Source organism: Rattus norvegicus, chromosome Y (assembly GCF_036323735.1).
Source record: "Rattus norvegicus strain BN/NHsdMcwi chromosome Y, GRCr8, whole genome shotgun sequence".
NCBI classification, from domain to species: Eukaryota; Metazoa; Chordata; class Mammalia; order Rodentia; family Muridae; genus Rattus; species Rattus norvegicus.
In genome coordinates this window covers 34,894,996-34,908,038 of record NC_086040.1, presented here as the reverse complement: position 1 = coordinate 34,908,038, position 13,043 = coordinate 34,894,996, and the positions used below count along the sequence as shown (strand labels likewise).

Genomic DNA, 13,043 nt, shown 5'->3' with positions numbered 1-13,043 from the left:
GTGGTCCTGTCTTGTATAGAAGACAATGCTTTGTTCTGGTTCTCGATAACATCTGTATCTTATATTTCCACTCCCTCTTCCTTGAGGGTTCCTAAGACTCAACTCCTTCCCTTTTTGCCTCTCACTTTTAGTCTGTGTATATACTTGTGTGTCTATATTAGTGATGTCCCATTTTACATTCAAACCAACACATGGTGGGGGGCGTCTTTACAATTGATTGCAGACAAAATGCTGCCATGCAGACATGGTGTAGCTCAGTACCAGAAAGAAATAGGAGACTTTGAGAAACCTACCCAGCTGTTTCTAAAGTGAAGTGAAGTTTAGACCTCTGACACAACCTTCTGGCCCTACCCTATGGGTTTAAGATACACATTGTCCCAGTACAATGTTCAAAGGTGGGACTATGAAAAGCAATTGGACCCTGTGTGCTGTAATCAATGAGTTCATCTGTTGATGGATGTGTATGAAGGTGGCAGGAAACTGGGAGATATGAAATTAAGGAACTTAGTCATTTGCGACATGTCTTGGAGGGTGTTTTTTGTTCTTGGTCTCTTCCTATGTTGATGCTTCCTGGATGCCAGTGGGATTAGCAGTTGAGCTCTATCGTGACCCTTTCATGATCATGTGACCATGGACTGAAACCTATGAAACCATGAACCAAATAAGTTTGTTAACTATGTGAGTTGCTAGGCAACTTGTAAGAGTGATGAATGGGATTAACATGAAAGTGGCCAAAGTGATGCTGACCATACCAGGTCATGTCTGGATATGATGTAGGAGGACCCATGACTTAATCCTTTAAACTCTATTTCTGGAGGCTGCAGTCTAAGAGAAGACCCAATGTATCCCAAGTGGTTTTATCCAGACGATTCTGCCAATGTATCTGTTGTCTTAGCAAATCAAGAACCTCCTGCTTCCTCCTCTTGTTGTTCTCCTGACTTCACTTCTGTGTTTTTAATAGACTTTGATATCGTATGAAATAGTGGGAAATGAGTATTAAAAAAGGGAAGGAAGCTATAAATTTTGCTATAAAATCATTAAAATACACACTTAAAATAAATGGATTTTTAAGTATGTACATTATACTTCAATAAGGCTGCAGAAAAGGCTTGGAGAACTATGATGCTTGTCGTGTGATTTGCTATTTGTCATAGTTCCTGTGATTTTGATCTTAATAGCAGTGGGTTTTATTACAGATGACTCAGACACCAGGTTAACCATACAAGCAGAACACTCCATTCCATCAGGGAAAAAAAAATCATGTCAAAATCATTGGCTTTCTTGATGAGGGTTTTTCTGGTCACAGCCTAGTTGGCTGTTAGTTGGACAGCTATTGGCTGAGAGCAAAGATGGAGAGAGCACAATGTTTGCGGGGATAACTGAAGGTTGTGCTCATAAAAGGGGATGAGTTTCACGGAGTTCAGTTGCAGAAGCTACAGTTGGTGATGGAGCTGAGGCCTAGGAGCCTTGCAAGACTGCCATAATATGTTTTGAGATGTCATGGCCAAGTGGGAGATAAGACTAGATGAAGTGGAAAAAATTTATTTTCTTTGGAAACTCACTTTTGTCACAAGGTTTTTTTCTGGAAGCTATGTTAGTAGAGGATATTTTGCTGAAGCAGACACATGAGAAGGCATATGATATTTCGCTGGAGCACACGCTTGAATGGGGACAGGATGTTTATGAAGAACATAAATAAAATCCCACAGACAGGGAGATGACATTTTTACATTGCTACACCAGCAAGGCTTCAATGGTCTTCGATAGTCTTCGTTCCGCAATGATAAATGCACAAAAGAACCTGAGCTATTCGGGCTGATTCTGAATGCTTCTGCTGCTTCTTTTGGTTTCTTAGAGACTTGTGGTCTCTGCCAGATCAAAGCACTGCTACTGATTCATTTTTTGCATCTCCTATTGGACAGTACTGCACAATGAAGATTGGAGTTACCCCAAAGAATTACTTCTAAATAGGTCCACAACTCTCAACCTTTTCCTATCAACTTTCTATCTCTCTTACCTCTGGTTGGTGGGCTAGAAGGGTGTTTGAAGTGTTTTAGAACCCTAAATAAAGTAGGTTTTGAAAAAATCTAAGCGTACAGATATATTCATGGGTTTTGAGAAAGGGTTTTGTCTCCTGCTGAGAGGAGATGATATGTAGGTTGTTACTTTTTGGTTCTGTGGTCCACTGTGAGCCATTAAATGGCTAGTGACTGACAGTCTCCCAGTAAGTGTAGCACACACTAAAATGCTTTTGCTTGGCGTTTTGAGCTGTAGAATGTATTCATTTCTTGTCATATATACTCAAGTATTCATGTTGGTGACAGTAGTTACTCTTCAGTTCTGCCATACAGGGAAGTGGGTCTATACACTGAGAGAAGAGAATGTCTGGTGGTGAGTATGTAACATGGAGTAAGAGAAACATTACGGTGATGGGTCTCTCTCTCTCTCTTTTTTTCCCCCAATTTGACAATCTGGAGTCAACTTAGAAGAGAGAACAATTCAAGAACTGCCTCCAATAGTTAGTCTTTGGGTAAGTCTATGGAACATTTTCTTTATTAATGATTATTGTGGAAGGGCCCACCATTGTGGGCAAGTTCATCAGTAGTCATGTATAAAAAGAATAGCCTTTTAGGCTGTAAGAAATAGTAATGGAGCAAGACATGGGGAGTGTGGCGGTTTGAATAAGAAAGGCTCCCACAGTCATATATTTGAATATTTAGTTAACAGGGAGTGACAAAATTTTCAAGGATTAGAAGCATTAAGACGTGTGGCCTCATTGGAGGAAGTGGGTGTGTTGACATGGGTGGTGTTTGATTTTTCCAGAGCCCAGTGCTTTCCCAGAATTTCTCTCTCTCTCTCTCTCTCTCTCTCTCTCTCTCTCTCTCTCTCTCTCTCGCTCTCTCTCTCTGCTTACAAAGCAGTAGTTCTCTATTTCTCCAGTGTTCTGCTCCCTGCCATTATGATGGACCAGACTTCTGAAATTGTAATTTATCCTCCAATTACATAATTTCATTTATAGCAGTTGCCCTGACCATGGTGTCTCTTCACAGCAACAGAACAATGACTGAGACAGTGGGCAAGCCAACAAACAGTGTCCTTGTTACCGCTTCAAGCTCCTGTTCTGGTTTCCCTCAGTGATGGTCTCTAACCTGTAAGGCAAATAACCCTTTCCTACGCAAGGTAGTTTTGATCATGACATTCATCACCGAGAGAAGGAAGCAAACTAGAACTTCACAGATCAGTACATGAGCAACCCTTACCTTTAAATTAAAACAAAGTGTCTATACCTTTCTATTTGTGGTTATGAGGTAAGAGTCTGTGGCTCTACGAGATACAATGTTTCTATAAGACATTGTCTTACTTAGGGTTTCTATTGTTGTAAGGAAACATTGTGACCAAAAGAGCAAGTTAGGGAGAGAAGGTTTATTCAGCTTACACTTCTACATTGCTGCTCATCACCAAAGGAAGTTGGGACAGGAACTCAAACAGGCAGGATTCTGGAGGCAGGAACTGAGGCAGAGGCTATGGAGTGGCACTTCTGACTGTCTTGCTCCTAATGTCTTGCTTAGCTTGCTTTCTTATTGAACCCGGACCACCAGCCTAGGAATGGTGCCGCTCACAGTGGGCTGTGCCCTCCCCCACAAATCACTAAGAAAATGCCCTACATTTGGATCTTATACAGGCATGTTCTCAAATGAGGCACCCTCTTCTCTGATGACTCTAGCTTGTTTCAAGTTGGCATAAAATCAGGGTGGTGTTTAGAATGTGATTTTCCCATGGTAAGTGTGGCACAAGTAGCAGGTGTGGCCTTGTGGGAGTAGGTGTGGTGTTGTTGGAGGAAGCATATCACTGTGGGGGTGATATGCTTCTCCAACAACATGTCTGCCTAGACGCTTCCATGATTCCTGCCTTGATGAAAATAGGCTGAACTTCTGAACCTGAAAGCCTGCCCTAATTAAATGTTGTCCCTTGGGGTTTGGGATTTACCTCAGTTGTAGAGCGCTTGCCAAGGAAGCCCAAGGCCCTGGGTATGATCCCCAACTCTGAAAAAAATAGAACCCCCCCCCAGAAAATTTTATCCCTTATAAGTTGCATTGGTCATGGTGTCTTTTCGCAGAAATGAAACTGGTAGACAACCAGCCAGTATAAAAATTCCAAACAGCAGAATTAATCAACGATAGAAAATATTTTCAAGTCCTACAATGAGAAACTTATTCTTGAGAGAAGAAACAGCAATGAATGAGTAGAAGGTAAGGTTGCCTACAAAGAAACACTTGGAGTGTAGATGTGGCTCAGAGAGTCCCCATGGAGTGCACAGGGGCTTCTCAGGAGGAGAGAGCTACATGGTCAGGAACCGCAAAGCATTTTAACGTCACGGCAAATGGCATAGGAGAGATCAGCACCTCTGCATTGGATGCACCATCAAGAGTTTTCTGAGGATAAGCTTTCATGTGAGTAAAAGATGGGAACTTCCTGGGGCTAGATAAGGTAAAAGGGCCCAGAGGTCTGTAGGAAGCCATCCAGTCGAAGGAGAGTCAGGCAAGATAAGCCAGTGCAGGAGCCCTTTGTGGTCATCTAGGGGCATTCAGAAGAGACCTCAAAAATATTACAGGATCCAACAGAGTCTAACAGTGCTCAGGGAAGCTAAACAAAGGATCCACGTAATACCTGACATAAGCTCATGGCATCCTCATGTTCTTTTTTAAATTTCTTTTTACTGATCATACAAAATAATGGGCTTTATGGCACTTTCAGGAATCGATAGATATAAACTTAATTTGGCATTCACTATTCTTGAGTTATCCTCGTCAAAATGTCCTCTGGGGAAGCCACCACCTCACATCCACCCTCTGTAGTGATAGCTTGGCTGTTCTTTAAGGAAGCAAAGAGACCAATATGGATGTGGCCCAAGTTCAACTCATTCGAGACCCTTTCTGTTCTTCCTGGGTCTTCTGCTTCACTTTTTGAGAACTCCATCTTGGAATTCCTTCGTCCCTCAGTATCCTCAACTCCCACATGTGTTCTTTAGTCTTTCTTCCACATCACCATCAATTTATTCTTTCTTACCCTCATCCTGGTCTCTTCTCTGCATGTGAAGGTTGGATTTATTTAAAAAGATGACTTTAGGGGCCTTCAGAGATAACCAATGGATTAAGAGTTCATCTGCTTTGAAAGAGGACTGGGATTTGTTCTTTGAGCTCATGTCCGATGGCTCCCAACCACCTTTAATATCAGCTCCAGGGGACCTGACTATTCTTGTCACTGTGGTCTCCTGTATTCATTCCTTGCCCTACCCAGATAAATAAAAATAATACATCTACATATGAGAAACAGGTTTCATTAGGTTTTGTTAGTCAAACAATCCCTGATCTTCTCTGATTCTGAGTCTGCTTGGATCAGTTTATTGGGTTTCCCCTTGAGTTCCAAGACCACCTCTCTGTTACCTCCCACTCTTTCCCCAACTATCTGTTTCTCCCTCAAACTTCCCCTCAGAGAGTCTATCTATTTCTGGCCCCTCTCCACTGCTTCCTAAACATCCATCTTTTTTTTTTCCTTGTGCCATCCCTGCTCCTCTAATCCTTATCTCCAGTTTTTTCCTCTCCCTAAAGACCAGACCAGCCTAATCCTGTTTGTTTTAGTGTATGTGACATTATACTTACTGTTCACAGCCTTGAACTTTCCGGCTTCCTCTCAATGTTCCATCCACCACAGCCAGTCTCCTCCACAAAAGTGTGCATACACAACACGTCACATCACACATTTTAATTTTTAGAGCAAAAACAAATTCCACTGGAAAAGATACTGGGGTTGTCAAAGGCCATTGGGTATCTGAAACAAAGAAAAACAAACATTTTCACCCCAATCCTATAAATTCCCCATATATGTCCCCTCACTTTGTGAATTTCACCTTAACGGATCTTTTCCATCAGATTATAGACATAGATGTGGACGTCGCCATCAAACTTGATGAAGTACACGGAAGGCTTGGCTAGAACTTGGTAAATGACTTTGCTGATCTTTTTGGACCCGTCACTTCTGGTGAATTGCACACATTGACCTGTTAAGATGTCGCTGCCAACTTCTGACTTCACCTCTGCTGGCGAAATCTCTGGAATGATACAGAGATTACCTTCTGTGTAATCATCCAGGAGTTGATAGATATATAGGACTGGATCTTTCTCATAGGTGATGTAAAACCAGTCCTTCATGATTGGCACCTGGGCTAGGACCACCCCCCTCCAGTTGTCCTTAGAGCCATGTTTGCCCTCAAATTTATGCTCCACAGCACGGCCAACCATGGCACTTGCGAGATGGGCGTCTTTCACTTGAGGAAACACAACTTTGTGAGTCAAGACCTTAAGCTTTAAAATCCTCTCATCACTGTGAAGTGCCAGTCCATAGACACAATCAACTCCATCATACTTGACCAGATAGAGAGAGGGATTTGTTGGCAGTTGATCTAGAACTATGGCCTTCCATTGGGTAATGGGCTCATCACCTTCCTTCCATCCGTGTGAAATTCTGCACCCCACAATGTTCCCCAGGGACTGGGGAGAAGGCCTCTTCCTCTTCCGCTTCTGGAAGGATGGTGTGCTCATCCTCCTCACAGACACCCTCTTCTTCTTGGCTGTAGACCGAGTTTGGTAGGCCATGGTACTCCTGGTCCACTGTCTTGTGGCTTTTGTTCTGCGTTCAGGCTTCATACTTTCCCATGGCCTGGGTTTGAAGAGCTCACCTGCTTAAACCAGAGACAAAGCTGGTACCTCTGTCATATGAGTACCTGCAATAACAATGGGGGTGGGGTTGGGGAGGGTGCTGGACCAAGGCTCTTGTCTATGAGAACTTTGGAGCAGGTGAGGAAAGCGATGGTAAACAGGTTTGAGCCTCTGAATCTAATGCTGTCATAATCAGAAGTTCATAGAAGTGCTGGGCAATGGTGGAGCACACCTTTAATTCCAGCACTCCAGAAGCAGAGGGAAGCAGACCTCTGTGAGATCAAGGGCAGGCTGGTCTACAGAATTAGTTCCAGGATAGACAAAACTACCCACAGAAAAACCCAATCTCATAAATCAAAATCTAAAGTTCAAAGGAAAATGAAAAAATGGTTCTCTACAGCTCAGAATAACATATTTAGACATATTTCTTCAGCCCGAGGCACTTTGCCTATGCTGAGGAACATCTCCTTGAATGGCTAGGTCAGTGTGGGATTAAGTATCCTTGTCCCCACTTTAAGCAAGCAGAACAGAGAAAGGATAGCAAAGGAGCCAGAAGGGTGGCCACACCCCTTCCCTACCCTCTAACTATGAGCTATTTGGCAACATCCACAAGTATCTGCCCAGAGACAAAGCACAGCAGTCCACTGGCTTTCTCTACTGTGCATCCTGACCCAGACCCAGGTTTATTCCCCGAAGCTGTTGCATTTTCGACCGCAACAAGAGTCTTTTGTGTAGGCAACAATAGCCTTTTAGAAATAATATCTACTGGGGTTGGGATTTAACTCAGTGGTAGAGCAGTTGCGTAGCAAGCACAGGGCCCTGGGTTCCTCAGCTCCATAAAAAAAAAAAAAAAAAAAAAAAAAAAAAAGAAATATTTTCTCCAAAAATACACAGGCACAGAGAGGAGCTTTGGCATTTTAGAAGAATTTTGAATTACATATTGTTAGCAAAGAATAATAAACTCCGGAGACTGACTAGCCTAGACCATCTGCCTGGCTCTCAAACGTGGAAGACATTGGAACGTAAGGTTACTTGCTGTACGAGGGAAAACTTTTAGCTTTCTGTGCTACAAGGGTCCCAGTTATCTTCATAAACGTATTTACCAAAAGAAAATGTCCTAGTCGTCCAGATTCTGTCTTCTGAAACCGGTCAGGCACCAATAGGTTGTTGAACAGTTGTGGGGTTCAGGAGCTGAACTAGCTTTCACACCCCGCTCCGAAGATAGTGAACCCACCTTCAAAGTAGTCTAGCGCCTCCAAGTGGAAGAGATGCGCAACCTCCGCCCTTGTGCTCTGTGACATCATCCAGGCTCTGCTTACGTCATAGAACCCCTCTCAGGCCTGTTCCTTCCCTAGTTACGCTTAGAAACTTCCAGCATCTAGGTTTTAGCTTCTCATGTAGCCTCCTGGTGAACCAAAATAAAGTCCCCACCCAAATATTCTGATGACTCGAGTCACAGTCTGCCCAAGTAGCTCTTTTCATGCTTTTTATTTTTCTGAAAAACTCTTTGGTTTCTGAGTCACCAACATCCTTGGTGGTTATTTTCCCAGCTCCTATGTTTTCTTTGGTTAACTTTAAGTTATTCTCCGTATCAGAAATATTGCTAGGCTCTCTTTCCGAGGCAGCACACAGGATAGAACAACAAAATTAGCTCTATCAAAACCCACAATTAGAGGAGGGCCATTTTTATTGAAACAAAGCTGGAATTTGACAAGATTAAATACCTTGTATTGAAGACAATGGCAATCATGAATTATGGATTATTTGCAAAGAGCGAGGAAAAATTAGCTCCTGGACCTGCTTCCAAAGTCGGAATAAACTTATCACAAACCCAATATCAACCAGTCATATTTTAAATGTCTTTAAAATTTATCAGCACTTATGATTACAAGGAATTTATTAGATCAAATGCAGTAAAACAGGATGAAATAGATGAGGTAATTTTGTTTTTGAAATATGGGTAGACAGAATACTGGATCCAGGTAAGTATGGAATTTACCTGTAAATTACAGGCCACTTTAATTGTTTGTGTCACATAGTTCTTCAGATCTTCAAAAGGATTCTTTTCAGAACCCTCCCCTGTCCCCACTACACTCTGACCATCCCTTCCCTCTTCCCAATAATTCCCTTCCACTTTAACATTATAATTTTTTTAAATGTACTTAGAGCTTAACAACATATGGCAGCTTTTTAAAATCTGTCCAATTTTCTAAGTGCACCGTCTTCTTTTTCTCCTTCTATCGTAGTTTTAAGCACATTTTCTTTCACACTTTGAGTTTTACTCTCTCTCTGCTCTTATGACTACTCTGCCATTATGTGACTGTTGGTCGACTATGTGGCTGACCTCAATGTGGGGTTAACTCAAATGACATGAATTTCCCCCCTCTCTCCCCTTAATCTTCCTTCTCTAGGCACCTGCAGAGATTTAAAGCATTGGGGATTTTTTTTAACCCTGGAAAGCACACACACACACACACACATACACACACATAAACACACACATACACAAACATACGCACATACACACAGAAACACTCATAGAAACACAAACACACACACATACATACACACACAAACACACACATGCACACACAAACACACACACAAACATACACATATACACACTCAAACACACAAATACAGAGAGAGACAGAGACAGAGACAGAGAGAGACATGGTGAGAGACAGAGAGCCCATGAGAAAACATGTGATATCATTTTAAGAACATTAAACAGACAGAACTTTCAAAAAAGTGAAGAACAAGTAGGCAACAAGAAGAATAATCTCAACATAGCCATCAACTTGAGGAGGAAAATTTTCACACTCTAGGCTTCTAAGTACCAGTCTGTTACTGAGCGAAGTAGGGGCAGGAACTCAGGCAGGACTCTAGAGGCAGGAAAGGAAGCAAAGACAACTTAGAAATGCTGAGTACTGGATTGCTATCCATGACCTACTCAGCTTTCTCTCCTTCTCATACAACCCAGGGCCACCTTCATAGGGGATGACACTATGCCTAGTGGGCTAGACAATTCTACATCAACCATCAAAAAAAATTCCTTACAAATGTGGCCAAAGGACGTTCTGATGGAGGCAATTCTTCAACTGAGGCTCCTTTTTCCCAGGTTGAGTCAAACTGACAATAAAAACTAACCAGGACCCCTGCACATCCATTCTGATTGCCACACTGTGTGCAATAGACAAGCCATTGGAATAACCTTAGCTGTTGATCACTGGATGAATGGCTTAAAAAAGTTGATATACATTGATGTGATTTTCATCTATGTGTAAGAGCAAAGGGTTTTGTTCTCAGAAAAATGGATGGAACTGTAAAATACAGTATGTTAAGTGAAACAAGCCAGACTCAAACAGATGATTGCAAAATTTAGATTTTAATAAGGGATATTATGTGAAATTGGGCATTTAGGAAAAGGAAGGGGAGCAGCAGGGTGTGTGTGTGTGTATGTGTGTGTGTATGTGTGTGTGTGTGTGTGTGTGTGTGTGTGTGTGCAGGTGGAAATGGTGGTGAGTTGTGAGAAAGAAGATGGCTAATGTACAGTATAAACCTGTACTAGGAGTCACAAGCAAGCCCACTGACTTGTACATTTAAAGAATATCGATATAAGAGAGCTGAGTCTAAAACAATGTTTTGATTAAATTGGGGGTTTATACTTTAGAGATACCATAAAATTTATTCATATTTTCCTTCCCACTGGGCTCTTGCTGTTGCAAGCTTGATACTTGTGACAGGATATGGCAATGAGCTTTGGTTTCTTTACCTCATTAATAACCCGGAATTCATGTCATTCAGTGAGGCTACTGTGGGGAAGGAGGTAGTTAGAGATCTTAAGGGTACACCACGTGGGAAGAATAATACCCACCCCCACTATAGATTTCCAAATATTCACCATCATCTCTGGTTTGAATGTGATCGCCCAACAGTTATTTTCTGAAGATTAATCCCCAGTGGGAATGTAGTTGTGAAGAATTGATTAGGTCAAGAGGGATGCAACCTACAAATAAAGATCCATTAATGATGCTATTGTGGAAAAAGGTTAAATTATGAAAAAGGAGTTTGGCTCCCTCTCTTTTATTCCTAGCCCCCTGGATCCCTTCTGTGGTGACAACATCCCACAAGAACTCCTTCCTCTGCCGATGGTCTCTTCATCTTGTATTTACAGGTTTCTGAATCATAATAATACAGAATCTGTGTCATTATACACTAGCCAATCGGTGCCATTCTGTTTGTCCATAGAAGCATGAACGTGCCTCAGAATTGTGAGCAGCTGGGTCATATGGGAAAGCATAGCTGGCAGAGAGGACTAGGTTGTTAGTGCTGACTGAAGACAAGATGGGTTCAGGTTTAGCATGTGTGCTCTTTGTTAAAGAAACAGCACAGAGGAAGAGTGTAGATTGGAAAGTTGCAGCTTAGAATGGACTCAGACATCTACTGTTGGCCTTTTGTGGACAAGGAGCCATTAGGGAAAGGGAAAGATCATGAGGGATAGATTCAGCCACTGCTTTTGTCTAGCAGAACCCTTTTTAGAATCCTCATCTTCGAGGATGTGAAAGAAAACTGCCTGGAGTCACTTGATACATCAGTAACCATCAAGAGTGTGTCCACTATTATAGAGGGACCCAGGAAAAAGTCTGATCTTGGAAGATCCTTTGCCTTCAAGGGATGGAGACTCCTCCCCACCAACACTGGGAAACCCATCTACGTCGGTAAGGGCATCCCACTAAGTCCAGATCAGTGGTCCTTAATCCTTGGATTGAGACCGCTTTGGGAGCACAAATTGCCCTTGCACAGGAGTCACATATCATATATGCTGTATTCCAGACATTTACATTACAACTCATAACTATAGCAAAATTAAAGTTATGAAGTAGCAATGAAATAATGTTACAGTTGGTGGAGCTGTATTAAAAGGTTGTGTTAGGAAGGTTGGAAACCACTCTTCCTGACCCCTCTAAAATATGTCTGTTGGTATGAACTGGAGTTATAATCCCTTTTATTCAATCAGGCAAACTCAGAAAAACCAATACACCACCAAAAGGTTATGAAGGATACACAGCCACTGTACCCACAGTGTCAGGACTACTGACATCTAGACAAGTGGTGTCAAAATGGAAATCACATCACACCATGACAATCCCCCTAAATGAAAAGCAGAGGAGAAAAACCAGTTCCCTGGTGGTGACACCAAGAGAAAACCATTGTCAGAATTGTCAACAAGGATTTTAAAGCCAGGATTCAAGCGTCGTCAATGAGAAACCTACAAAACAGGCAGAAGGGGTTGGTGAGATGGCCTACTGCATAGGAACACTGGTTGCTCTTAGAGAGGATCAGGGTTCAGAGGATCTGATAGACTCTTAGGTCAAAACACACACACACACACACACACACACACACACACACACACCATAGAGAAAAATTAAAAAAAAAAAACAAATTAAAAAGAGAAGGAGCCAGGTATGTCCCTTTAATCCCAGTACTCAGAAGTAAGGTGATTTCTCTTAGTTCAATGCCTACCAGGTTAATAAAGTGAGTTTCAGGCCAGCCCTACCTACATAATGAAACTCAGTGTCAAAATAAAACACAAAAGAGTGTTTTATTTATTTCTGATAATGTATGCAACAGAGAAACTATTTCTACAGAGAAAGACCTTATTGTTGAGAGAATCAGTGGGCATGAAGGATACCCCAATTCTTTGTGTCACTACTCCATCAAAGCCTTACCAGGAAGCAAGAATGGGTCCAGCTAAAAATGAAGCAGGGCAATTATGAGTAAAGCTGTGGACACACATCAGCCCATCAGCAACAGAGGCAGGCAGAAACCAGCTAGGATGAGATGGCTTCACCAGGCAATGTCTCTGAACTAACAGTCCCTAGTAGCACCCGGTTGTTCTTTTCCTTCAAGTACCCCTGGACTTTTCAGACACTCAGAAACCATAGAACAAAGTGTGGAAAATGCCTAAGAAAAGATGTGTTTTGGGACATATATGTTTATACAGGTTTCATGTAGCCCAGGCTGGCCTCAAACACACTATGCACCCAAGGATGATTTTGAAGTCTTGATTCTCCTCCTGGTAATGGGACTATGGGCATGTACCACCACACCACAGTAGGTGGAGACCAGAACTGTGTGAGAGCCAAGTGAGCACTCTGTCCACTGAGCTGCATCTCCAGCCCCTAGGGATGTGTTCTGCTAATACAACAAAACTAAAATAGAAGTCTTCAATGAGAGACAACAGGAGTCTCCCAGTCTAGAAACATTAAATTACACATTCACAAGTAATACATATGTCAAGAAATAATTAAATTATGTAAC

At 42.1% G+C, this 13,043-nt stretch overlaps 1 protein-coding gene across 4 annotated transcripts; it reads right to left on the bottom strand.

The window, feature by feature from the left end:
* Positions 1-5,748: 5,748 nt before the first annotated feature.
* Positions 5,749-7,988, bottom strand: LOC134484427 (Y-linked testis-specific protein 1-like). 4 transcript variants are annotated; one of them, XR_010061884.1, is made up of 4 exons: positions 7,820-7,988; positions 6,500-6,781; positions 5,909-6,109; positions 5,749-5,829 (listed from the first exon to the last, which is right to left on the bottom strand). XR_010061884.1 is itself a non-coding variant. In XM_063280666.1 (3 exons), exon 2 carries the CDS (start codon positions 6,702-6,704, stop codon positions 5,910-5,912), a length of 795 nt encoding a protein of 264 aa, XP_063136736.1. In that variant the 5' UTR covers positions 6,705-6,781; positions 7,820-7,988; the 3' UTR covers positions 5,749-5,829; position 5,909. The 4 variants fall into 4 exon arrangements, 2 of the variants coding, with proteins under 2 accessions (XP_063136736.1, XP_063136737.1); XR_010061885.1 differs by having other exon boundaries at positions 6,500-6,739; XM_063280666.1 differs by having other exon boundaries at positions 5,909-6,781.
* Positions 7,989-13,043: the final 5,055 nt, after the last annotated feature.